The sequence below is a fragment of the Podarcis raffonei genome, chromosome 8 (genome assembly GCF_027172205.1).
Source record: "Podarcis raffonei isolate rPodRaf1 chromosome 8, rPodRaf1.pri, whole genome shotgun sequence".
NCBI lineage: Eukaryota > Metazoa > Chordata > Lepidosauria > Squamata > Lacertidae > Podarcis > Podarcis raffonei.
In genome coordinates, this window is record NC_070609.1 from 60077978 (window position 1) to 60105540 (window position 27563).

The following is a 27563-nucleotide window of genomic DNA, read 5'->3' on the forward strand; positions in this document are numbered from 1 at the left end:
ACAGCCTAAGAACATGTAGCGGAGCGGGGGGCGGAGAGAGAGAGAGAGAAATCCCTAACATGGAATCTTTGCAGTGTGTGAAAATATTCTTTTGTCTCTCCCTCGGCCAATCTTTTGCCCCATCTCGGTGGCTGGGAGGACCTTAGTTAAAGAAACATCACTAACTCCCATTGGAGCTCGTTGGGGTCCACTGCACTTTATGAAAAGCACAGGGAATCACATAATGAACAACACAAGCAACAACCGGCAGCATCCCTCCCGCGCTTTCATTTACCTGCCCCAAGGCCAGTGAAATATAAGCTCCGTGCAAGGACGTGCTCAGGGTACCAATGGCTGAGATGCCGAACGTGACATGATAGGGCATAGGGGAACTGCCAGAGGAAAAGCCATCAAGGGCCCGCTCCCTCTGTGCGGAGCAGCCATCCATTGCTGGAGTTAATGAAAACTCCCACGCAGATCCGGCTCCGTCGCATCGCATCGTGTGCGCGACTGGTCCTTGTTGGCAGTTCCCCTGGGGGGCCAAGCCAGAGGCAGTTCCCCACGTGCAGCTTGCCAGCTGGGTTCTGAGGCCCTGGTCTCTTCGCGTGCACCGGGCAGGGGCTGTAAAAGCACCCAAGATCTTTGCTGCCTCTTCTGAATTGCAGTCTGGCAGTTCCTTTCAGGAGAAAGTGAGGGGGTTGACGTGTCAGCCGGCTGAACCTGTGTTGTGCACCTCCTGTGAACACCACACACACACACACACACACACACACACACACACACACACGAGCATTGATTTGTGAAAGCTAGGGGGCAACTGTACAGGAGGATCAAGTCTTAAGGTTACAGGGTTTGGAACATTTTTTAGCTTAGGACAGGTTGGTTGACATCCATCTGTCTCGTGAGAAAATGGAAGAGTGTGTCTTTGAGGGTGAAGTCAAACTGTTGGAAAGTTACAGCATCTGTTGTGGGAAGCGATATGGGAGAGACATGTTTTGTTGCAGCTGGAGCAGATGAAGGCATCCGTTGTGCTGATGATGATGCACCATGGCGTCTCCACTCTCTGCACTCTTCAGAACACTCCTTCCTTCTCTGGTCACTGCTGTGGATACAAGACCTGTCCATCTCCAGGCACTGTGATCATCCGCAAGGGATTCCCACATGGTGGGGTTGATGTTGCCAGCCTTCATGTCAAGTTTGCGGACATCATTGTAACACAGAGTTGGTCTGCCAACAGGCCTAGTGCCTGAAGCCTGTTCCCTGCAGAACACATCCTTGGGGATCTCAAAACAGGGAGAGGCAAAATATGCTTTCCAGGTGTTTTGAATTATTATCATCTTCATCATTAGCATCTATACCCCACCTTTTCTCCAAAGAGTTCTCTTCTTCCACTTTCTTTATTCTCCACAACAACTCTCCCTGTGAGGTAGGTCAGAGGTTACATGGACCACGGGCCTGATCCACTTTTGAAGCCACCCAGGTTGGTGGCCATCACTGGCTCCTGTGGGAGTGAGTTCCACAGTTTAAATATGTGCTGCATGTAGAGATGTTTTCCTTTCTCTCTCAGACAAAAGTACTCATTCATACAGCATAAGGGGTGCCCAAAGAGGGCCATTTGATGAAGTGAACATGCATGAGGGCTGACCAAAGTTCTTCAGCTTTTTTTTAGGATTGAAGTTGTTGAGCTTTTTTTTACAATTTTACACCAGAGTTGCTGAGCTTTTTTAGGATTGAAGTTGATGAGCTTTTTTTAGGATTTTACCCCAGGACATATACTGCCACAGGCCACAGGGGCTGTATTAAACCAACCAGCTGGCCGGATTGGACTTTGGACATGCCTGGGCCATAAACTATGGAAGTCACTGCAACAAGGGGATCCCGCAAATTCATGGAGGATAAAGCTATCTATTGCTAATAGTTCTGTGATGGTCATGTTGCCTCCAGAAGCAAAGGCAGTATGCCTCTGGATATTAGCTGTTGGAGGTCAGATAAAAGACAGCCCCATCGTGCTCATACCCTCCTTGTGAGTCTCCCATATGCATCCAGTTGGCCACTGTGAGCAGCGAATGCTGGACTAGACGAGTCAAGGGATCTAAATCCAGCAGGGCGCTTCTTATGCTCTTATGTTCACAATGTTGAGAGGCAAAGCACGTTTTGCACGCAGAAGGTCCCAAGATTAATCCTCAGCATCTCCAATTTAAAGAGGATCTCAGGTACCAGAGCTGGAAAGCAATCCAGAGGCCAACTTCTCTAATAAAACAAAACAACAAAATAATAAAATAAACTCAGCAAGTGCACAGGCTGCAGGTTTTAGTTGTTTGTTTGTTTGTTTGTTTGTTTCAGAATTTATAAACTCTCAAACAGTGTACCCCAAACTAAAAAAACAAATAAGAGTTTAAAACTGCAGAAATAAAGTAGAAAACCTTTGGGAAGGTTTTCAAGAAAAGAAATTAAAAGGTGGATAATAAGACTCCAAAAACCTAGAAATATTGGGTAACATTCAATGTAAGTTCTACTCATTGAGTAGACCCACTGAAATAAATGGACATTACTCACTTAGGTCCATTAACATAAAAGGGTCTACTCTGAGTAGAACTTAGTTGGATGCTGCCTGCTGTCTTCTTGTCCTCCCGCATCACAATCTGGTGTGGCATGTCTAAGACAAGCAACCACAAGCTGTCAGCCTAATGTGGCTGAGGTCTACAGGACTATTATTATTATTATCATTCGCATTAGTATTAGCATTTATTTACCGCTCGGTCATTAGCATTTCTAAGCGGTGTGCATAAAAAATAAACCATGCAGAAAACGAAGTAATCAAAATTCATCATAAACCATTGGAAACCCAAACATTGCCTTAAAATGAGAAGAAATTATTGGCCATGTACCTGAAGTTCAGCTAGGAAGGCAGCCTGTCCAAAATTCAGTAAGGAAAGGGTTCCACAGGTTCCTATGGCTATGCTGTTGTAAGGCTCCATTTATGAGGAGTGGTCAGCAAAATGTCATTGGGGTCTGCACCCCCATCATTTTTTTGCCCCACCCCCCAAATTAGTGTTTATGGTCAGGGTGAGCATCAGGCAGGTGCCATACATCAGTGAGCCAACTTCCTTTCAAATTACCCATCATGCCCCAACAACAGGATCTCTCTGGAACTCCAGGTGAGACTTTAAACCAGGGATAAGCAAACTTTTTCAGCAGGGAGCGGTCCACTGTTCCCCTCAGACCTTGTGGGGGGGCCATACTATATTTTGGAAGAAAAGAATGAACGAATTCCTATGCCCCACAAATAACCCAGAGATGCATTTTAAATAAAAGGGCACATTCATGTAAAAACATGCTGATTCCCACACCATCCGTGGGCCGGATTTAGAAGGCGATTGGAACGGATCCAGCCCCTGGGCCTTAGTTTGCCTACCCATGCTTTAAACAGCAGGTGGATTAGCAGGCCCATTGGTCATGCAGCTAGGAGTGCCCAGCATTGGTGCCAGTGAACACACCAAGGGATCCTGGGCTCCAGCAGCTACCCAGGGGGTGATGGGTTCTGCAGCTGTGATCCCTGCATAGCAAGGATTTGGACTGAATGACCATTCCAACTCTACAATAGTAATTGTGATAGCACTGCCATTGATTGCTGCTTTTTTAGAAGCAGGGATTAGATGTGAAATTATGTGAAGATTTCCAAATGCCATTATCAGTGTTTAGAATTATTCTTCTACTGTTGTTGTTTTTTCAACCCACTTGCGGAATAATTCGGAGGCGAAGGAAAAGGAAAATGTGTAATGACAAGGATTGTGAAGAGGAGACTGAAAATATCATTCTTAACATGAAGGCAGCAGAAAACAGTTGAGGATTGGACTCCTGCCAATCGAGAAGCATGGGTACCCCCCCACAAAAAGAATTTATAATTTAGCAAATAATTGGATTATATATGTATTGTTTGGACTAATTGGTTTGATATGTTTAATTTGGTAATATGAAACTTAATAAAATTTATTTTTTAAAAAATAATAGAATTATTCTTCTACTGATGGTGACTGTGACCTATATGTATGCATGTACAACTGAGTTTTTGCTTTGCTGTATTGTGTTTTGTGCTTATGTTTATTTATTTGCTTGTTTCTTTGTTTGTTTATTCTAAGCGTTGGTGCCTTGCTCTTCAGTGGAAAAGTCTCCCAGGATGGCTTACACAGAAGACAATCTCTGCCCACAGGCTTCCAATCTAAAAAATAAAAATAAAATAGAAAGACACACAAGGGAAATGGGAAATGGAGGGAAGAGGAAAATCAAAACTCAGGCACTGATTTATAAACAGTTGTTCTTACTGACCAGCTGGCATGCAGACATGCCTGATGTTGTTCATGTTTATTGTTTATGGTCTGTAGACCAAATAAACTAAGGCTAACTGATCAGTAGATAGACAGACAGATGATAGATAGATATAGATAGATAGATAGATAGATAGATAGATAGATAGATAGATGATAGATAGATAGAAGATAGATATGCATACATCCGAACCACAATTTGGACCCAAACACCCTCAAACTGTTGCACAACATATTTAACGCACATCAGAATTTACCATAAAATAAAAGGTCACCAGTTAATCATCAGTCAAAATGATATAAGACTGTGAAATAACATCATGGAGGGAGCAGAAGGAAGCCTTCACGTACTTGAGGATTAAAAAGTGCTGTCGCCAGCCCTACATTTCCTGTACTTAAGGACTAGAAACCTGAACAGACCATGAGAAATTATTTTTTGTTTTAATAGAGCTTATCTCAGTAAATGTGCTCTCGCGTGATGAAACAAACTGGTGTGTCCCCCGCAATATTTCTCATTGTTCAGGTTTCTAGTCCCTAAATGTATGGAATGCAGGGACTAGAAACCTGAGCAGACAGTGTGAAATGCAGTACTAAACAACTTCCAATCCAAATCCCTGCTTATTTTTCATTCGTGGAGATCCGGGTTGCGGGGGGGGGGGTGTGAGAGGGGTGCACAGAAGGGAAAAGCGCATTTGGGGGGAGGGGCGAGCTTGACCTGTTGGAATTCCGAGAGCAATCCCATCAAGGCATTTAGCCTTCTCCCTCCCCGTCCTGAAGACCCTTTCTTCTCGGAAGCCCTCCTCGTTTGGAAGCGGTTAGTTTCCGTAGGAATCCGCGCTGCTCAGCCAAGCGCAACCCCCATCCCGAGCTGAGGATGCAGCGCCTTCCCTCCGAGGAACCGGCCATGTGGGCGGTGGGGGGTGAACTATTGGGGGGAGACCTGCCAGGACTCCCCCACATCCCTCCACCAGGCTTCACCCCTATCCGGGATCGAGGCAGGAGGAGGAAGGCATCAAGCTTGTGTTTCTGACACACAGACCCCCGCTCCCTTTACGGAGGATGGGCACCGCACGCTCTAACCGCAACACACACACACACAGCGGCCCACCCCCAATCCCAAACCGGAAATCGAACTTGCTCTGAATCAACTAGTCTGTCCCCAGCTCCCCCTCCCCCTCTGGTCCCCTCCCCCGCCACCACATCTGCCCCTGCATCCAGTCCAGGCACCTGCCGGCTCCCGCGCGCCCCATCGCTCTCTCGCGCCCCTCCCTTTCGACATCACTTCTTCATGGTCTCCATTGCGGACTTTTAACCGGGAGGGGGCTTCCCCCCCCCTATCACTGTCTATTTGCAAGGGACGCCTCTCTCCCCCCCCCCCACATTTTTCTCTCTAAGGACTCTGGCTGGCGTGTTGCTTTTTTTAAGGGAGGGAGCTCATCATCTCCCTAGATTTTATTTCCTTTTAAATCCGAACGCCTCTCCTCCTTTTCGACCAGCGCCGGTCTTCTTCTTCTTCTTCTTCTTCTTCTTCTTCTTCTTCTTCTTCTTCTTCTTCTTCTTCTTCTTCTTCTTCCTCCTCCTCCTCCTCCTCCTCCTCCTCCTCCTCTCCTCGGATGATTTCCCAACCTCAGAAAGGCTGGAGAGAAGAACCAAGGTAAGAGATTTGGAAAAGTGACTTCCAGACCGGGGGCTGTGGTGGCTTCCAAGTGGGCTGTGTGTGTGCGCGCAGTCAGAATCGTTTTGCGGCTGGGAGAGAAGGGGGCGAGAGAGAAAGACTGTTTCCACGCCCTGTGGACGCCGCCGGAATGTTAAACGCGGTGTGTGTGTGTGTGTGTGTGGGATTCGAATCCAGCTCTTGGCTCGGGGACAGCAGCGTCTCACTTCCTGGGCACTTGGAAGCCCAGCTGCGCGTTTGCGGGGAAGTGGGGACCAGCTGGAGACGGCGCCAGCCTCTGTCTGTCTGTGTAGGATGTGAGTAAATTTCCCTTAAGAAGAAGAAAAACTCGATGGGAAGGGAACTAGTTTCGGGAAACGTTGTGGAGGCGGCTTTCTCCCTCCCTCCCTCCACCCTATCTCTGCCACCCCCTTCTCTCTCTCTCTCTCTCTCTCTCTCTCTCTCTCTCTCTCTCTCTCTCTCTCTCTTTCTGCCACCCATTCTCTGTCTCTCTCGCTCTCGCTCTGCCATCCCCTTCTCTCCCCCCGCCCCAGTCCCCCAGTTTGGGAAATATCGGTCGCGATGAACGAGGGGAATTGCACTTTGGGGGACTTAAGTCTGTCATAGAAGGCGTTCTTCCTCTCCCAGACGCGCAAACAAACGCCTTCAAAGCAGATAGCAATTGACAACGTGCCTCCTCTGCTTGGGTGACTTGCTCCGTCCTCTGCCTGTCTGCGTGTGTGCAGCTTTAAAATCCAACCATTTGATCTCAGGGAAACACAACTTAATTTTTCCTCTCTCTCTCTGTCTCTCTCTCGGTCCCTCCCTCCCTCCCTCCGTCTCCTGGACTGGTCTCTCTCCCACCGCTGCCTCCACGCCGGAACGTCAGATGGTGAAATTTCCTCTTATAGGTTGAGCAAAGCATCTTGATTTGAGAGGGGGTTAAAAAAAATAAGAGAAGGATCCAACCCTTCGAATCCTGCGCCTGATTTGGACCCTACACACCACCACAAGGGAGGAGAAGGAAGCTCTTCCTCCTCGCTGTGTCAGGAAGAAGGAAGGAGGGAGGGAAATCCCTTGGAAATAACGACTGGAAGAGCGCGGGGGGAGACTGGGAATCGCTCTCTCGGCTTCTTCACTCTCCCCTGGAAGAGGAGAGCCCAGATGGGTCTGGGCAGGAAACCTGGGATTGCTTCCTCGGTTGGGGGATCCAGAAAACCCCGTTCAGACCAAGGAAGTTGAATTGTGGTTGCTGCAGAGTTGTTAGAGGAGGAGGAGGAGGAGGAAGAGGCTTCTGGCTGGTGGGAATTAATAATTACAATCAAACCGGCAGATTTACGCTTTGGCTTCTCAGGATCAATTTCTTCCAACGTCACGACAGCAATTTTTTTTCTCCCTTGGACCAACTGGCTGTGGATTTTATATGTGCTTCCAAAGAGAGAGAAGAGAGAGAAGAGAGAAGTGGGGGAGGAAAGAAATCGAGCTCGGTGGCTATTTATTTCATTTCATTTTTTAAAGTATTCCTCTTCGTATTGATCCTATCGCTGGACCAGGCTCTCCAATGCCTTGGCACTGCCATGGGATGTGAAGATCTCTTAGCCTGGTTGTTTTGACCACCCCCTCCGATCCCCTCGCTTTGCCCTGTACTCCAAAGTCCACATATATGAGATGGAAAATCGAGGGCTTCTAGGCTCCCTTTGTTACCTGATGCTCAATGCCCCCTTGCTCTTCATGGTCCAGGGTAAGTCCCAAACTTCTTCCCCCACCCCCCCGCGCTTGCTTTAATTTTGGTAGCAAAATCAAGGATCTGGTTCTCAGTCTGCAGCAAGTGTCTGTATTTTAACTGCCTTTCACTTCTGTTTCCATAATCTGTGCAGACAGCTGGCTATAGATGCATAACTGATCTGATGTCTGGAAGCCAGGCAAATTGATATGTGCACCATTATATATTTCTGTGTGTGCGAGAGAGAGATAGGTAGATGCTGCACTGTTTGAGTGGTTTGTGGGTTGCTTGTATCAGAAAGAGGCAAGTGAGCTCATGCCGTTGGAAATGCAGGGGTCTGGGGAATGATGCTGAAGAGAAGAAGAGGGTGCAGGCAAGAGAACACAGCCCGGGCTGCAGGACTGAGGGATGCCTGCACTCTTGCTGCAGAGGAGAACCCAGAGCAAAAGGGGGGGGTGAAAACAGTAAGGAGTGGGTACCACCATGTCCCAGACACACAGCCTTTGAAATGTGGTGGTCCCTAGAAAGTGGAGAGGGTGGGGAAATGTGTCTCCCTGCAGGCTTTTGTTTTTGCTGGGGGGGAAATTTATCCGGCAAACTTTTACATTCTCTCCTCTGACACTTGTCTGATATGGATGGGTGCCCAGACTGCAGTGATCACCAGGGGGTGCCAGAGGGTGGGGGTGGGGGGCATGGCGGCCATCCCTTGTCAACAAGCAAAGATGGGTGGAAAACCTCGCCCTTTGTGATACACCATAATTGGGGTCTTACAGATGAGTCCATTTCCGGGCACTTCAGGGGGTAGAGGGACTCGACAACATGACCTCTGGGTTCCCTCCTCCCGGTCCCTGCCACCCTTCAGTTCCATGTAGTGTGGGCGGCATCCATGGCATGTTGGCTAGTTCAGGAAAGCCGATAAAAGCCCCTCCTTCTGCAACGTTTTGCTGTGAATTTTGGACTCTTAGCAGAACAGCTCTGTTGTGTCTTTTTCCATCTCTCCCTGTTTGCCACCCTATCCTTCTCCCCCCTTTTTTATTTTTGGTCTCCAGCTACATTTACAGAAGTTCCTAAAGATGTGACTGTTAGAGAGGGGGATGATATTGAGATGCCTTGTGCTTTCCGGGCCAGCGGATCCACCTCTTACTCCTTGGAAATCCAATGGTGGTATCTTAAGGAACCAGCACGAGAGCTTGCTCACGAATTAGCCATCAGTGGCCCCGGCAGCAGAACCAAGGTAATAAATCCTCACAAATAGAGATATATATCCACCCAAGCATAGACCATTAATTAGCAAGGTTTCATACAGACCATGGGAGGTAGGAACAGAAACCCAATACCCAAGAAAGAAAGAAAGAAAGAAAGAAAGAAAGAAAGAAAGAAAGAAAGAAAGAAAGGCAGTCCAGCAACACGCATCAAGAAAGCGGTATTTCTGGGGTTGCTTCTGCTTATCTCCATCTCTGCCGCACGTAACAGAGTGGATTCAGACAAATAAGTGAGGAATGCAGTCCACTAGGGGATGTAACATTTGCCACAGAGGGGGCACTTGCAGGGACATTCAGGAATGTGATGGATCCATGGCTGGTTCACAGATAGGACTTGGTGGCTTCAGAATCAAGGGGACATAGGGAGATAGGATGCTGCCTTTTACAGAGTGAAACCATTGTTTCATCAAGCTCAGTACTGTCTACACTGATGGGCAGAAGCTCTGCAGGGTTCCTCCACAGCCCTAAACTGGAGGTGCCAGGGATCAAACCTCAGACCTTCTGCTTGCAAATCAAATTTTCCACCACTGAGCTACAGGCCTTCCCGTTCAAGAGGTGGCAAGCCTATGTGAGCGATGACCAACGATCAAAGCTCACTTGTGGAGCTCACATGTTGCCACACATCCAGGTTGCGGGATTCTTCAGCACATCCAGCCACTCTGCTGCGAGTTCTCCAGTGTCAAGGAGTCAAGAGGTGTACGTGCATGTGTGAACAGGCCTTCAGTGGTGCATTTCCAATGCACCATCCCTAGGTTCATCGGTTTATATATATATATATTAAAAATGGTTGCAGGGTGAGCCACAATCTTTGCATTTTGATGATGATGCATCATAGCAGCCACATAGGAAGTCGGAATTCAAAAGCAAGAATCAGCCCATGAGGACATCAACTGGTTGTCTGAATGGGAGGCAAGATGGACTGACAGCAGAAAGGAGAAGAGCATTTTTGGTTCAGAGCAGGTGGGGAACAGGTGGGGAGCTTAAGCATGTTTCCTGGGCTGGTGATAATTACAGTAGTTATCTGCAACATGACAAATGTTGCTGTAGGGTATTTATGATGTACAGTTAAGATTAGATGACAAGGACTCTCTCAGCACAGGGAAATGGACACACAAAATGCAAGCTACCTCCATGGGGTGAATGTTTATAGGTCCCCAAATCAGCGCTATCTGAGGCCCACTGAATCAAGTTGTAAATCTGCCCTTGTTGAAAGGTGGGGAAGGATATTGGTAGAATTATTATTATTATTATTATTATTATTATTATTATTGGTTGTTGTGAATGGTAATTGTTGGTGAACTTCCCTTTCATTCTTGGTTTGGAGATGAATGCTTGGACTGTAAGCCAGTGCAGTGTAGTGGCTAGAGTGTCAGACTAGGACTTGGAAGATCAGGGTTCAAATCCCTACTCGGCCATGAAGCTCCCTGGGTGACCTTGGGCCTGCCACTCAATCACAGATGTAGCCAACCTCACAAGGTTGTTGTGAGAACAAAAATGGGATGGGGGCAGGGACAATGCACACCGCTTTGAGCTCGTTAGAGGAAAGGTGGGTTATCAGTGCTATAAGTAAATACTTAAAATATCGCAATGTGGCCTGGGTAATACTGTGCCTCTGCTTACCCAGCTATCCTTCCACCCTTTGTGCCACCTTTGACCTTCCCTCTCTCCCTGCTTATATAGACACCAGTGAAGGTTGTTCCATGTGACATTGCCTTCAGCTGGTTCTCATCTGCCTGCCTTCTTACTTGCACAAAGGTTCCAGTAGCTGGCACTGACGGTCGCCCTTGTCTCAGTGTTGCCCTGGAAGGACCTGAAGGCAGGCAGGGAGGGTGGGAACAAAGCTGGAATTAGTTGGTTCTGCCTGTCATTGGCTCTGGCGCCACCTACTGTTAGTCTCCCTGCCGTCCACCCCACCAATCCCAATGAGCACCAGCAACCACTGATCATAATCATAGGAAGGGCCCATGATGGTCCAACAGTGCAGGAAACTTTTGCCCAACATGGGGCTCCAATCCTCAGATTAAGAGTCTCATGCTCTACTGACTGAGCTATCTCCTGATGAGCACTCAGAGTTAAGAGGTAGGATGCTGATCTTCATCATAAAATGCAGAGTTCATAAGGGGTGCATTGAGTGATTGTGGTGAACTAGACATGGACTGGGAAGACTGTCTCAGATGTGAAGTTCTCCTTGGGCAAGCTGCTAAATCTCAGTCTTACTGTACAGCTACCTTCCCCAACCTAGTGCCCTCCAGATCTTTTGCACTACCACTCCCATCAGCCCCAGCCAGCATGGCCAATGGGCAGGGGTGATGGGAAAAGTAGTCTAATGACATCTGCCTCACAGGTTTGTTGAGAGGACAAAATGTGAGGATGACTAGGTAAGCTACCCCAAGACTATGGAGAAATGAAAATGCAATTAATTTAACAGGACTGGGGCCTGTTGAATTTCAGTTCATTAATTGCATGGGAATTAATTTGTTAAATTTACATATCAGGAGAAAAGCAATTGTTCTGAAGGAGAAAGGGGGCTTGCTTTGTTTTCAAGTGATGTACAACTCTCCTTGCAGACGACTTTATCTTAGAAGATGCATCTTCCTCTCATACACAGGAGGGAATGCCTCTTTTAAGGTAGCCCTTGCCATCTGTAAAAAATTAAGTAGGGACCTGGTTGATTAAGGCACCACTTTTTTATGGCAAAATTCATGAATCTCTGCTGAGAAGGAATTTGTATTGCTTTCCCATGTAATTGTGCATAGGACTGCAGTCTAAGTTACCCCTCAAAAATTTAACAGTTATTGATTAAATGTTGCAGTCCTTGGAAAATTATTATTATTATTATTCATTCTAGTAAGAGTAGAGCTAGTAACAGAATTACTACTGATTTGCCTTTTTCTTTGGTAATCAGATGCATATAAGATTTGCCAGTCACTGCTAAATCCATAACCTGCTTTACTTAATGGTGAGATAAACGGATCACACCAAACAATTAAATATGAACAGACAGGATTCTGCTGAAACACTGGTGAATGGTATACCACTTTTTTGGGGGGGTGTACATCTAAGATGATGCAAGTGTAATGCATTAATATGACTCACATGCTTGCAGAATAGATGCATTATCTAGGTTCACTTGTGAAAAAATACAGGTTTAGCTATGGCTCTCTGTTGAGGGCATCCAATTTTGTTTCCATGTCATGTGCGAAACGCCCCTTATTCCAGCGGCGCTTGGTGCCCATCTGGACTGGTGGGACAGAAAGCGGGGAGCTCAACAGTAGGTGGCGCCAGAGCCAATGACAGGGAAAGCTGACTAATTCTGGTTTGTCCCCATTCTTCCACCCCAATGAGACTTAGGAAGGAGGACCCTGGTGGGCAGGGCCACCTATCCTGGACTGGATGTAAGCAAGCAGCCAGGCAGCTGGCAGAGGACAGGCTAAGGCTGGTGGTGCTGTTCCTCATTCTCCCCAATGGACCAGCCTCCACTGCCTTATTCTCATCACAGATTCACTGCTCCACTGCTGTCAAGTGAGCATTCCATTTCCTCTATCCACCAGCCAAGTAAACAAATCTAGGAGGTGGGTTGTTTGGCACAGGGAACTTCTTCTCTGCCGATGATTCATAGTTGTTAGCTTTTTTCTTTCTTCTTCCAATCCTCCTCCGGTGGGATGTGACCTGTGCATATGTCCACCCCCCCTCCCCCGGAGAAGCTGCGGGATAACTCTGCAGCAGAATGATTTATCTTTGCTCTGGCTTGTAATAATTAAAATGTAGAAGAACCTGGGTGGGGGGTGTCCCATGGCTAAAGCCCAGACCGACATCGGCTAAAACTGTGCAGCCCACTTACTGGGGCTTCAGCTGGTGAACTGGTACTAGCAAAAATACCCATAAGTTATGAGTGCATGCCTGTGTGTGCACAAGTGCACACTCAGTTGGAGAGAAGGCTTGTATACAGCAGGGAAGGGCATAAGGTGGTTCTCTGAATAGAGACAAATTGCACTCCCGCATGTTGATCTTGTTGGCAAAGGGCAAGGCATCCACTGTAGGGGTGCAGAGCATGCCTTACCCCCACTACAACTCTGAATCCTTGTAGGAATAAATGGCCCACGTTCACTTAAAGAGGAGAACAGAAAGGGATCACTCGGAACAACCATTGGAGTGGAAATGAACCTACAACCCTGCAAAGGAAGGTTGCAGTGTTTGGGATTTTTTTAGTTTAGGGGAAAGGCAAGGAAGAGGTGACATGATGGCAGTTCATAAAATTAGGCATGGCATGGAGAAAGTGGATAGGAAAGCTTTTCTCCTCCTCCTTCAACCAGTACAAACTATGGAACTCACTCCCACAAGAGGCAGTGATGGCCACCACCTTGAATGGCCTTGAAAGAAGATTGGACACATTCAAGGAGGAGAGCTATCTGTGGCTACTAGACACAGTAGGCAGTAACCTTTCTGAATAACAGTTGCTGGAAGCCACAGGAGGGGTTAGAGCTCTTCTGCTCAGGTCCTGCTTCCAGGTTTTCCACAGGCATTTGGTTGGCCGCAGCAAGATCAGGATGCTAAACTAGATATGCCATTGGCCTCTTTCAGCAGGTTCTTCTGACCTTTTTAGGGAGGGTGTTGCGCTGCTCCCAGTGACTTGCATAAGGAAGACATGCAGCCTCCTTCCAGCTGCATCCCAAATTGCAACCATTTCCTATGAAACCTAGCTGGAGCCGCTGATAACCAAGCCTGTTCTCATTTGTGAAGCCCCATGTAGCCATCTGCATAGCTCCGCCCAGGGTTCTGTTCCTTTGTCACAGTAAAGTCTGGCAGATTATTGGCTTTCACATGTGATCAAGGGGACCTGCAATGAAATGTTGCAGTGGAGAGCCCTGTCAATCAAGATTCCAGGCACTCAGTTCCACAGAAATACACACAATTCACCAGCACCAGCACCAATAAGTCAGCCAGCATTTCATGGCCAGTGACCATGTTTCACAGACGCATAGAATGGCAGAGTTGGAAGGGACACTAAAGGTTTTGTCTCATGTTTGGTGTCCCCACTGCCCTGAAGGTATTTTCATTTCTGGAAGGGTTTCCTCAAGTCTTCTGAAGCCTCCCTCTTGTGCTTGGATGGTGCTATTTTAGGCACAAAAAGAAGAGCACTCACCACTGGAACATCGGAAATAGATGTAATGATAGAACCAGAGGCAGGAGCTGTAAAACAGTGTTTCTTGTTAGAGTGTCCTTTCCAGGTCACAAAGCTATTGCTGAAAATCTGCTTCTTTTGAATGTATAGCATGCCAGCTCTGCTCAAATGGAGTTGCAAGACATGCACTCGCCCAGCGATATTGGCTGGGGTGGCAACGGAGAGGAAAACATATAGATGAGGTTTACATGTTGCCTTTAGCCTCATAATAAAAGTCAAAGACAAACTGGACAATACGTGGGAGATCTAAGACAGGGCTCCATCCACCCCATCTCATTTTCTTCTCCTAAAACAACAACAACATGGGAAAGGGACTTCTTGGATTGCTGGTCCCATCTTCAATCTAACTATCACCACCATCATTATATCCTGCTCTTCCGCTCCAAGGAGCCCAGGGCACCAAACACATCCGCTAAAAAACAATAAAAACAAAAACATGTTTTAAACATGTAAAAAAAAACCACCTCTAAAAGCAAATTGAAACATCGAAAAACATTCTAAAACAATAATATACTTTCACAGCTAGTAATTCTAAGGTTGCCATGGACAGCATCTTTTTGCCATCAAATGCCTGGGTGAAAACAGTTATGTTTGTAAATTCCTCCTGAAAGTTAATAATGGGAGAGACAGATACACCTCACCAGGCAGGGCATTCCAGAAACAGGGAACCACCACTGAGAAGGTCCTGTTGTGGGTCAATGCCAACGGGCACCACCGCTAAGGGCCTCCTTTATCAACCGTTGAGCCTGAGATGTTCGATAGCTTTTTTTACCTGCAGCATTGATCCACATTGCACCATAAGTTTAAAGCAACGTCATACCGCTTTAAACTGCCATGGCTTCCTCCAAGGAATCCTGGGGACTATGGTTCATTAAGGGCACTGAAAGTTGTTAGAAAATCCCTCACAGAGCTGCAATTCTCAGCACCCTTAACAAACGTCACTTCTTAGGATCCTTTGCAGGGAGCCACAACTGTTAAAGTAGCATAAAAGGGCCTTAAATGGATGGTGTAAATGAAGAGGCTCAGCTGAAGTATCCTATTTCTAACAATGGCAGAGCTGTTTTCAAACTGCACTCTAGACGCCATGTTAAAAACCTATTTCTTCAAATACCATGTGGAAGATGGAGCAAGCTTGTTTTCTGCTGCTCCAGAAGGTAGGACCCAAACCAGTAGATTCAAGCTACAAGAAATGAGGTCCCGACTAAACATTAGGAAGAACTTCCTGATGGTATGAGCTGCTCAACAGTTGAACAGATGACCTCTGAAAGTGGTGAACTCTTCTTTAGTGGAAGTTTTTAAGCAGAGGTTGGATGGCCATCTGTCAGGGTTTCTTTAGCTGTGATTCTTCTATTGCAGGAGATTGGATGCAATGACTCTTTGGGTCCCTTCCAACTCTACAATTCTGTGATTCAATATGCTACCATATTGGGTTCTTGTAATCCATCAGCTACAGCATTCTGTGATCCCCTATTGTAGAGCTAGGCTTGACAAAGTGATTTTCTCAGCATGGCAAGCTGCCCTGATCAGAACATTTCTCCAGGTTCCTCTACCATCAGTAGTGCAGTGGGCAGCTGCCAGGAGTTGGACTTTTCAGTGGTGGCGCTCTGGTTTTGAAATGTCTCCCCCAGAAAACCTCACCTGACACCCACTCTGATGCCTCACCAGTGCCAGGCAAAAATTTTTAAAAAAAAATCCTTATGCCTTTTTAGCTTTTTAGCATCAATTGAGGTTTTATTTTGATGTTGCTTTTATAAGTCGCTACTTATTTTAATATCAATCCTAACCCCACTCCTGTAGGAATAGGACTTACTTCTGAGTAAATTTGATTAAGACTGTTAATATGACATTGTCAGATACCTTTACCATGCATTTGAAGGTCAGGATAATGGATAATAAGTAACAAGAAAGACTCGTGTGGAAATACAATGGATCAAAACCCACTACCCCAGGCCAGTTCACCAACAAGCTCCCTTTCTTGCTTCTGCCATTGCTATTCCACATCACAAGGTTGCCTTTGGAATTGCAGCTGCTTACGATATATGTCAGTTGACCAACTTGCGGCCATCCCTGCCCTCAAATGCTGTTATCAAATAGCAAAATGTGATAACTGTTTTACTACCACCCAGTCAACCCGACTGTCTTTCACCCAAACCACATACGCAGTAAGTTAAGAAGCAATTGAGTGTATCCCCAATCAAGGAAAGGTGGTCTGCCATTAACCCTGTTTGAGGAAGAGAATTGTCTGCTTAATGGGTGCATGTGAGGTGGGGAGGGGGAGGGAGAATGTATGCGAGAGAAATATTGTTCTGATGCATCCGTTCTCCCTGTTTAATTTCTCCCTCTTTTCTTTTTCAGGTAACAAATAAGGATGCAACAAAGATCAGTGTAAGTGTGTCTCAGTACATTCTGCTTTTCTGTAGGCATCTAGCTGGAGCAGGGGTTATTGTGTAGAGCACAGCCTGTGCACATAGGAAAACCCAGTCCCTGTCAATTCCAGTTTAAAGAATCTCAGGGAGCAGGGATTGGAAGAGCCCTCCTGCTCCTGAGACCTTGGAGAAGGGCTACGCATGAGACCTCACAAAGATGGGACCTTGAATCGTCATGGTATCTTTGCAATCCTTGCATGTCCTCCTTGTCCATGTCATGTCAACCCTCCAGTGCAGGGATGGGGAAACCTGTGACCCTCTTTGGACTACAATGCCCATCATTCCCAGCCAGCACCACCCATGTTTTAAAAAATGATGGGAGTTGTGGTCCAACAACATCTGAAGGGCTACAGGTCTGTTCCCCCACTGCACTGGATTAAGGTAGGGAACATCCCCAGCCCTATGTGGAGATGCCAGGGACTGAACCTGGGACATCAACAGGGAGGACAGATGTTCTACCACTGAGCTATATCCCTTTCCATGAAAGGAATGCTACAAGGGAGCATTTCTCATGGCAGAACTTGCAAACATATAAACCCCCCGACTGCAGTGTCACAGTCTAGGACAGTGGCTCTCAAACTTTTTTCTCTGGGCCACACTTTCAGAATGAAAGTTTGCCGGTGCCACACCAACATGTTTAATTGATAAGAGATGTATTGGAAAACGCAACTAGGGTTGTCCTCAGTATCACTTGATGCTCTTTCTCTTGTTTTGAAAAGATAGCTACCCATATTATGAAAAAAAAAACCATTATACTACATTAAAAGGTAAAGGGACCCCTGACCATTAGGTCCAGTCGTGGCCGACTCTGGGGTTGGGGCGCTCATCTCGCTTTATTGGCCGAGGGAGCCGGCGTACAGCTTCCGGGTCATGTGGCCAGCATGACTAAGCCGCCCCTGGCAAACCAGAGCAGCGCACGGAAATGCCATTTACCTTCCCGCTGGAGCGGTACCTATTTATCTACTTGCACATTGACATGCTTTCGAACTGCTAGGTTGGCAGGAGCTGGGACAAAGCAACAGGAGCTCACCCCGTCGCGGGGATTCGAACCGCAGACCTTCTGATTGGCAAGTCCTAGGCTCTGTGGTTTAACCCACAGCGCCACCTGCATCCCTTATACTATATTACACTACACTGAAATGTTTCCTTGATTGTCCTGGAAACTTCCTGCCATAATTGCCATCCTCTCCTGCCACAGCAGTGTGGCATAATAATAATAATAATAATAATAATAATAATAATAATAATAATATATTATTTATACCCCGCCCATCTGGCTGGGCCTCCCCAGCCACTCTGGGCGGCTTCCATAGAAACCAAAAATACAGTAAAATATCACACGTTAAAAACTTCCCTGAACAGGGCTGCCTTAAGATGTCTTCTGAATGTCAGGTAGTTGTTTATTGCTTTGACATCTGCTGGAAGGGCGTTCCACAGGGCGGGCGCCACTACCGAGAAGGCCCTCTGCCTGGTTCCCTGTAGCTTTGCTTCTCGCAATGAGGGAACCGCCAGAAGGCCCTCAGCGCTGGACCTCAGCGTCCGGGCAGAATGATGGGGGTGGAGACGCTCCTTCAGGTATACTGGACCGAGGCCGTTTAGGGCTTTAAAGGTCAGCACCAACACTTTGAATTGTGCTCGGAAACGTACTGGGAGCCAATGTAGGTCTTTCAAGACCGGTGTTATATGGTCTCGGCGGCCGCCCCCAGTCACCAGTCTAGCATGCTTCATATACCCTTTGAGAACCACTGCTCTAGGAGCTTTGCCACTTCCTTTGACTAAATATGTACTCTGAACTTAATTCCAAGTATATATCTGCACTGCAGTCAATATTCTTACTTCCCCCATCCCAAAGAACCCAGGGTCTGTGGAAGGGGGAGTCATTAATAGATTATGCCCTGCCCCATCACCATGCTGCAGTTCCCAGAATTCTTCAGAGGTTGTGACTGTTAAATTGGCACAAGAGTCCAAAATTAAGTTTTCTATATTCATACATCACACATTGTGACATCTTGCAGAAGTTGTTTCACCCCTACCCAAATGAGGTGACGCGCGCACTTTCCCACCTGCTACATTGTTTTTTTGTTTTTGGATTATTTGGACTGATTGCATCTTAGGTTTTGTTGGCAAAGCCATCCTGGCCTGCCTCTATGAAATTTGTTTATTGCAAATGGGAGGTTGCCTTAGATCTGGAGCACCCACCTGTAATTGGTTTCTCTACAAGCTGTTTGCTGGTGTGTGGAACGTAGTTCAATAGGAAACGGAATTGTTGGGGTTTCTTTGATGAAGCACTTTGGAGCTGAGCTTTATTTAAATAAGGGTCAAGCTCAGGGATCCCTGATAATAACAGGCATCTTGGCAATCCTACTATTATTTCTGGTGACAAAAAAGGAATAATTAAAATATAGAAAACAGAACAATAGGAGTGTGTGTGTGAGAGAGAGAGAGAGAGAGAATATGCACGTCTAAATATGGACAAGATCAGAGGAGAGGGAAATTGATAAAGTGTTTGGAGACAGAATTTCAGAGGCAGATGTTGCGGGCTGCATTTCAGACAGGGGAGCGGGAGGGAAAAGGGGAAAATATATTATTCCCAATGCATCTATTTTTGGAAGATGATTTGGACTCACTCATGGCAACATGGCTGTGTTCAACTTTGAGGGACCTGGTGCATCTTTTCTCTCTCTCTCCCCTTTCTCTGACTGGGATTTTGTGTGCTTTGCAGAGGATTAAATGCAGAAGCTGTTTTTCGTTGTTGTTATTATCGGGTGAGGGGTATGAAGGGCTGCATTTGTTTTGGGGAATCGGAGATGAAGCATGAATGGCTGGATGCTGTTGGCTGCACTTGTTTCTGCAAGAGTACGAGGGCAGGATTAGAGAGAGCCAGCACAGTGAGGTTGCTTTTGGACAGATGATACATTTTAAATGCATTATTGCTGGAAGCAGAGGGGGGAGCAAGGAGGATTAGTGGCTAGCTGTTGACTGCAACGGAGAAATGCATTTAATTAAGGGAAGGAGGAGATGGAATTAGTGGCCAGCATTTGATTTCGGATGAGTGACCCCATGCTTGGAAGTATTCCTTGGTGCAGGGGGCGGATAGAAATGGCCAAAAGCAATGACTTGCAGCAGTGGAATATTTGATTTTGGGGAGGAAGACAAATTGAATTTTTAAGACAGAGGGAAAGAGCAGCATCAAAAGGCTTTTTTGTTGTTGTTTAATTCCACAGAGCGTCTTTGCAAGGAGTTGTCCCTCTAACACTATGTCAGGCATGCTGTCCATACATTGTCTATTTTTGAAAAAGGGAGGGGGCAGGATTCAAGTTCCTTGAGGAGCTGCCTCATGTCCCCTGCAAGTCCAGATCCATGATCCCTCAGGTGTGAGGACCTGCGATGAAAGATGCTCTGCACATGCTCAGGGACACTCTCATTTAATGCATTACAATGTAATTTCTGTATTTCTAGGTTTGAGGACTGGTTAGCTGAGGCTCCAAACTGAGCTCTGGTTTAACCTACAAAGCACCCTTTTGCTTGTAATCTGATTACCTTCAACTTCTTCCCTATGTATCTTAATGGGGAATTAGAATCAACTAGAGTGCTTTTGCAGCCAGTTTCAATATTTTGTCTCCAGGGAGTTGGAGGTAGACTTTTTTTCTGCTTACAGCCAATGTGCTTGAAGCCAGATTTCCAGAGTTTTATTGTGCTTTTCACAATAACTTATTGGTGGTGGTGTTACAGTTATGGGGGGGGGAGGGAATGCAATCACAAAAAATAGAGTGGGTCCCGAAAACATACATCTCAGGTTTCAAAAACAGAGGAATAGGAGGAGATGAAGCAGATATTTATTTCAGAATGCAGTTGAGAAACCTGGATTTTAGAGCAAACTATTGTGTGTGTTTTTTCTACAGAAGGGACAAGGGAGCTGTAGACCTCCAGATGTTGCTGGGCTCCATTTCCCATCTGCTCTTGCCAATTGGCAAGGACAGTAGTAGCTGTAGCCCATGGATAGGAAATTGCTTCCAGCCACAGGTCCAGAACTGGAAGTCGCCAGCCCTCCACAAGCCATTCTGACAAGTCATTGAAATGGGAAGGGTTCAAAATAGAGGAGATGCTGGTGATGATGGTTTCATGAGACATGTGCATTTCATGGGAGGTACCATGGCTCAGTGGTAGAAGAGCTGCTTTGCATACAAAAGATCTCAAGTTCAGTCCCCTGGCATCTCCAGTTATTGAGGCTTTTTAAAAAAAGGATTGTGGGGAAAGACGAAAGGAGTGACTTCTGCCTTAGACCCTGAACAGCCACTGCTGAACAGCCAATGCTGGGCTAGATAGACAAGGTGCTCTACACCTGCCCTTCCTCTGCAGATCATCATTTGTGATATACAACTTTATAATAGCCAACCAGCTAAAAGTAATCACATGGTTTGTTTCTGGCATTTTCCTGGGAAACATGGGCAGCTTTGAGACTTCTTGCGCATGCAAGAAAAACATGTATGCACATAATCAGACTCAGGTTCAGATTAATTCCTCTCTGGTACTGTACCTCCTATGTGCAAAGCAGCTTCAAGTGTGTGTTTGTCCATACGGTGTGACCAGAGACTGGTTTATCTTCAGCTTGCATATTGACCAAATCCTGCACAGCCACCTAGTGTACCATTGGCAGACGCTATGTAAACATGAAACATGTAAACACTATGGCACTCGATGTTGTAAAATGCAAATCCCATCTGTAGTTACTGAAGATAGCTTCTTTGTGCAGGAGGGACTTTGTCCCCGATTTTACCTTGTGGACCACCCTGAGATCTTTTGATGAAGAGCAGTATATAAATCTAATAAATAAAAAATATGTGTCAGAATTGCAGTATTAAGGCTGCAAACATACACACACTTACTTAGGAACTGGGGGGGGGGGAGGTTGAAATACCAGGGAGGGATAGTTTCCCGAAACTCCCAGTGGCTACAAGCTGTAGGCAGTTCTGCATACGTGTATTTAGAAACATAGTGTGCATGTAAACCAGTCATAGCTGGAAATCTAGATGGGAGCACATTGCATAAGAGAAGGTCTGGTGTGTGCCCACAGTTGCTTGTTCGCCATATAGCCGTAAGCTGTGGGTGGCAAGGGATTGAGGGTTCATGTGAACACACCTCTATGGCGAGGAGGGTATTTTATTAAAATTATACAGCTTTGCTTGTTTGCACCTAACAGGGCAATCCTTTGCACACCTCCTTACAAACTTTACACCCAGGAAAGTTTGCAGCTTCGATCTTGACTTTACAATGGTGGCACCGGCGAGACGGGGACGGGAAATGAGGGGGGATACAGAAGGCATATAGGATATTTCTAGAGGGGCGAGTTGTCTCTCACATGTTCAGCTCTCCAAAAGAAAAATATGTTCATGGCAGGAGTCCAGCAAGTGGAGGATGGGGACAAGTGGGAGGCAAGCGCCTTATATTCATCGCGAGTCTTTTTCGAGCTGTGCGCTGTGAGCCCCAAGCTCTTTCCTCATCCCGGGAAACCAGTCCTGCTGGACGGCTAAGGCGTCTCTCTCTCGCTCTCTCTCGCTCTCTTTGCAGACGGTGCGCGTCCAGGGCAACGACATCTCCCACCGGCTGCGGCTGTCCGGTGTGCGGCGACAGGACGAGGGCGTGTACGAGTGCCGCGTGTCGGACTACGGCGACGAGGACACTCAGGAGCACAAGGCCCAGGCGCAGCTGCGCGTCCTGGCGCGCTTCTCCCCGCCCGACGTGCAGGCGGCCGAGGCGGTCTCGCACATCCAGAGCAGCGGCCCGCGCAGGAGTAGCCCGCCCGGGCGAGCCACGGCCGAGCCGCCCCTGGGGGACAAGCGTCTCCTGCCGGCGCAGGGCGAAGCAGCAGCCTCTTCTTCCTCCTCCTCGTCAGCAGCCTCCATTCCCGCCGCGGCTTCCTCGTCGTCGTCCTCTTCCTCCTCCAACTCCAGCACCACGACTATCGTCGCGGCGGCGGCAGCAGCAGCAGCGTCGTCGGCCTCGCCTCCGCCGGGCAAAGCCACCATCCTCCGCCAGCAGCACGGATCAGGTAGGTGGAGGCGCAGCGACACCCGACGGGGCGCGGCGAGAAGCGCAGGGATCTTCCCGCGGCGCGGCTGGAAGGCCTTATCTGGCAGCCAGCGAATGTGGACCATGTCGAGGCCTTGCCAAAAAGTGAGCCGGCGGGGCACGGCTGGGTGTATGTAGCAGCATCTCCCGGGAAATGGAAATATTGGGCTCCCTTTTCTGCTTGGGAGAAGCCGAGTGCCAGTTTGGAGTCCGCTTTGGGTCTCCTTTCCCAGCTAATCCTTTTAACAAAAGCATATGGTGTGATTGGAGGAAAAAGCCAAATCCTTGTTCACCTCTTCTTCCTTGAGAAAATATTTCCCGACTGTGTCGGGCTAAATTGTCAGAAGTTTCACATGAGCGAAAAGATAACAAAATGTACACACAGAATGAGAATTCTGCTGTTGGGACTTAATAATTTTTTCTGAGTTTTTAAAATCTTATTTTGGTGGCTCAGATGAATTTAATCACCCTCCAACAGCGGGAGGAAATAGATAGATAGATGATAGATGATAGATGATAGATAGATGATAGATAGATAGATAGATAGATGATAGATAGATAGATAGATAGATAGGTGAACTCTTTACTACTTAGATCTGCAACATTTCTTGGTTTGTGTAACATTTCTGAGAATTGAGTCTCAAGTAGGCAGAAATAACTTAACAGATAGAAAATTGTCATTTCCCCAACACATTCATTTTTGCTCATGCCCATTTAGTATTCTCTGGTTTGTTTGTTTTTTATTTAATTCCCCCACCACACCACCACAATCTAATATTTTTGTAAAAGTTCAGATATATTTCTGAGCAACTTCTCACACAACTGTAGAAAAGTAGAGTTGGAAGGGCCCCCAAGGGTAATCTACTCCACCTTCCTGCAATGCAGGAATAATAGCTAAAGAACCCCTGATGGATGGCCATCGAACCTCTGTCTAAAAAAACCCAATGAAGAAGAGTCCACCACCTTCTGAGGGAGTCCGTTCCACTGTCAAATAGCTCTTAAGGATTCTCAGAACGATTCATGCTCTGAATAGTGCAGTTGAAAAGCTCACACCTTTTCATAGGAACTATTTTTTTACTGCTAAGTACTAGAAAGTGGTTGTAATACACCACTGAAAATGTGGGCTCCATGCAATTTTTGCCTCACTGGGTGCCATTCAGTCTACGTGATGGGGATAATAGGTTTATACTGTCTTACAATGTTATTATAATGATTATAGGGATAATTTATGTGAATTGTTTTCAGTCCTGTAAAGTACACTATTGTCAATTGCAATTTGGCAGAAGCAAAAATGTTTTCTCACACAAGCCTTCGGTGACAGTTTTAAAGAGTTCTGTCCCGCTGCAAAAATTAGCACTGGGGAAATGTTTGTAATAGGGATCCTGCTGAGGCCGCCTTGACTCTTTCTGTGATATGTTTTGTTTTGTTGCGACACCCGTGCTGGAACTGACTCCCTTGGCAGTAGGGCCTGTTGATTTCAAAGAAGCTTATTTCCAGGTGTGATTGAGAATGTAAGAATTTGATAGCAATTCCACAAGACTGTTTGCTTGTGGGAAAGGTAGCAGGCATGGGGAAGTGGGTGCTTAGAGCAGATAGTAAACAAGCTCTGTACAGATCAACAAAAGAGAAGATATATGTGCTTCTGAAGATCAAACTATCAACTATCCCTTGTTTATTGGTCTGCCGCATGAGAGCATATTCTTCCTCAACCTGGTGGTCTCCAGGTGTTGTTGAACTACAGCTCCTATAATACCTGAAACATAGGAAGCTTCCTTATCCTTATGAGTCAGACCATTGACCCCTCAAGGGGGTGGCATGCATTTGGAACTTTTTAGTTTAGAGGAGCATGACAGAAGTTTATAAAATGATGCATGGCATAGAGAAAGGGGATGAAGAAAAGTCCCCTCTCCACTCTCTCATGACACTAGAGTGCATGGACATCCGTCCAATGAAGTTGAACATTGGAATTCAGAAAAGATAAAAGGAAGCATCTTCACACAGCACATGGTTAAACTATGGAATTCTCTCCCACGGGAGGCAGTGATGGCCACCAACTTAGTAGATGGCTTTCAAAGAGGATTAGTCAAAGTCATGGAGGAGGAGAGGACTATTGATGGCTACTAGCCATGATTGGTATGCACTTCTTCCACTGTTGGAGGCAGCAAGGCTTCTGAATACTGATTGCTGAAAACCACGGGAGGGGAGGGTGCTCTTGTGCTTGAATCCTGCTTGCTGGTCTCCCTCTGGCACCAGCTCAAGTAAAAACAGGATGTTGGAATAGGTGGGTCACTGACCTGATGATGCTCTGCCCCTGAGTTGCAGCCTTTTCCCCGACCACAGGTCATGCCAACTGGAGCTGATAAAAGAGCATTTTGGAGGGTAAAAGTATGTGCACTCTGAACTAGAAAGCCCTCTATTATGAATGCTCATAGCCATTCTTTTTCAAGCCTCGGTTTCATCCGTGAAATGGTAACAATAATGCTGAACTTTCCTAAAAAGTGCTGTTGTAAGAAATTCTCGGACATTGAAAGGTTATGAAATTAGAACAATAGAACACTGCCTCCATTTTCCAACACTTTTCTCCACTTTGGAGAGAAAAGTGTTGTTGCACTCAGGTCCTGTTTGTGTGCTTTACATAAACATGCATTGCAGATGTTGGTCGAAATGGACTACTGGCCTGATCCAGAAGTGATTTTTTTAAATGTTTTTAAACTCTGAACGATAATATGATGTATAGCGTAGAGCAGAGTGTCCCCCAGATGTTGTTGGACTACAACTGCCATCATCTCTGACCATTGGCCATGTTTACTGGGGCTGATGGGAGTCCAATAATATATGGATGGCACCATGCTCCCCCCCCCCCGATTAAGAGTACTAGACTTCCAAAACAAACTTCCCAGGAAAAAAAACCTTCCAACAAGATGAAAGAGAGTACGTTCTAAGTAAACATCACATTTCTTACTGCATTAATTTCAGTGCTGAGCAGAGTTCAGTACTAGTCACACTATGTTTAACAGAGACAGATCTGGCATGCTATGCTCAGAGGGTTACAGCTGTATGTTGTCATAAACTGTCACAACAAATTTTCGCTGGGCTTTATTCATGCCTCGGCCACCATTTCCCCTCTACACACAAATATGTAGAGCAAGAGGTCATTTCTGTCTGTATCAAGACTGGTTCATGTTCATAGATGAGCTGACTCCAGAGAGAGTCGTGAAGGAGTATGTGGTACTTTTTTGCCCACTGGTTCCTATCAGTGCGGCATAGATCCTAGAAGTAGAGTAACTGTGTCTGCTTGATACACTGAGAATAACCTCTCCTTCCAGGAAGGAAGGAGGAAAATCACCCACTGGGGAAGGGGACTCCATGAAGGTTGTTAACTTCATGCTTTAGCGGGGAGCTTCCCTTAAGCATTTTGCTTAAGTGTTGGAAATAGTGGTGGTCAATTCCTAGTGCTGGTTTGACCTATAAAGCCTTATGTCACTCAGGGCCCCAGTAAGTTAGGGACCACCTTTCCCTGCATGAACCCACCCAGATTCTGCATTCATCATCTGAGACCCTTCTCCATTTGCCCCCTCCAAGGGAGCTGCAGAGGGTGGTAATATGAGAACAGACCTTTTCAGTGGTGAATCTCCAATTGTGGAATGCTCTTCAAAGAGAAATGTGTCTGGTGCCTTCATTAACAACTTTTAGGTGCCAGGCAAAGACATTCCTGTTCACCCAGTCATTTGACTCTCAACTGCTGTTCACATGGAATGATGATATCCTAATCTGCATTGGCGTTCATCTTTTAGTAGGATGGAGTTGGATTTTTTCCCTCTTTTTTATGGCATTGCAGGATGAGCACTTTTAGTCAATTAATGATCTTTTGTCTTTTTGATGAATTTTAAATTCTGTATCGTGTATGCCTTTAGAATTGTAAGTCACTTTTAAACATTTTTGTTGTAAGCCATAAATAAATGATGATGATGATGATAGGTAGACCCCTTGAAACTGATGGTTATTGCTAAGTCCATTAACTTCAGTGTGTCTGATCTAAGTAGAACACGGATGGAAAGAACCCAGTAATGAAAATAAGATGGTGATGATGGTTATGGTGCTGGTGGTAGCGGACTAGACCAACCCTTCTAGACCAATCCAGCAGGACTGTTCTTTTGCTGCATCAATGGAGGTTGCCCCATTAGGATGGCACTGCCCCACCAACCTCAATATGACCCACCAGCCTGCCTTACTACTTGCAACAAATCCAGGGGGTTCAGCTTCCTCCTCTTTAGTCTTACTATTGCCCTTGTAGACCTCAGCAGGGAACAAAATGGCAACCAAATTAGCAGACTCCGCCTGGCTTTGGCACCACCTACTGTTGGCCTCCCTGCATTTCACCTTTACCAGTCACAATGGGCACCAGCTACTGCTGATGCAAAGTTTTAGGACCGCCATAGCAGGTAATCAATTTGAATCAGAGTAGACATATTGAAATGAATGGCACTTAGTCCATGTTGTCCATGTATTTTAATGGGTCTACTTTTGAGTAAAACTGAGTTGATGCCTCTTTTGGTCTGTGCTGCCTGCACTGATCCTGCTAGAGTCAGAGCTGGTATTTAGTGCAGCTTGCATGCATCAAATATGGAAATTTATGCTTGAAAACTGTTCCATCTAGAGGTGCCTTTAGGAGATGAAAGCATGTATCCAGTGTCAGCCATGCTCTGAAGAGATCTATTGCAAGTAATGAACAAAACAAACTTATGACCTTTAATTTTAATAGGGCTACTCTGAGTAAAGATTAGTTAGATACAGCCCATGTTCTCTATGCTCACCATGGGTAAGCAGTGGCTGAGAGGCAGATGCAGGAATCTACATTCCTGCACGCAACTGGAAACAAGTTTTTGTCACTTTTTAAAAGCTTATTTTGTGTTTAGTTTTTGCACAAGGGATGAGCAGGTGTA

General features: G+C 46.3%; 1 protein-coding gene across 1 annotated transcript in view; it reads left to right on the forward strand.

The window, feature by feature from the left end:
- The first annotated feature begins 6048 nt into the window (after positions 1-6048).
- VSTM2B (V-set and transmembrane domain containing 2B) overlaps positions 6049-27563 on the forward strand; it is a 38481-nt gene continuing 16966 nt past the window's right edge. The window contains exons 1-5 of the mRNA XM_053400253.1: positions 6049-6275; positions 6848-7699; positions 8731-8915; positions 16481-16510; positions 22120-22600. Of these exons, the coding sequence (XP_053256228.1) occupies positions 7627-7699; positions 8731-8915; positions 16481-16510; positions 22120-22600 (769 nt within the window). The 5' untranslated portion in view covers positions 6049-6275; positions 6848-7626. The remainder of the gene's footprint in view (positions 6276-6847; positions 7700-8730; positions 8916-16480; positions 16511-22119; positions 22601-27563) is intronic.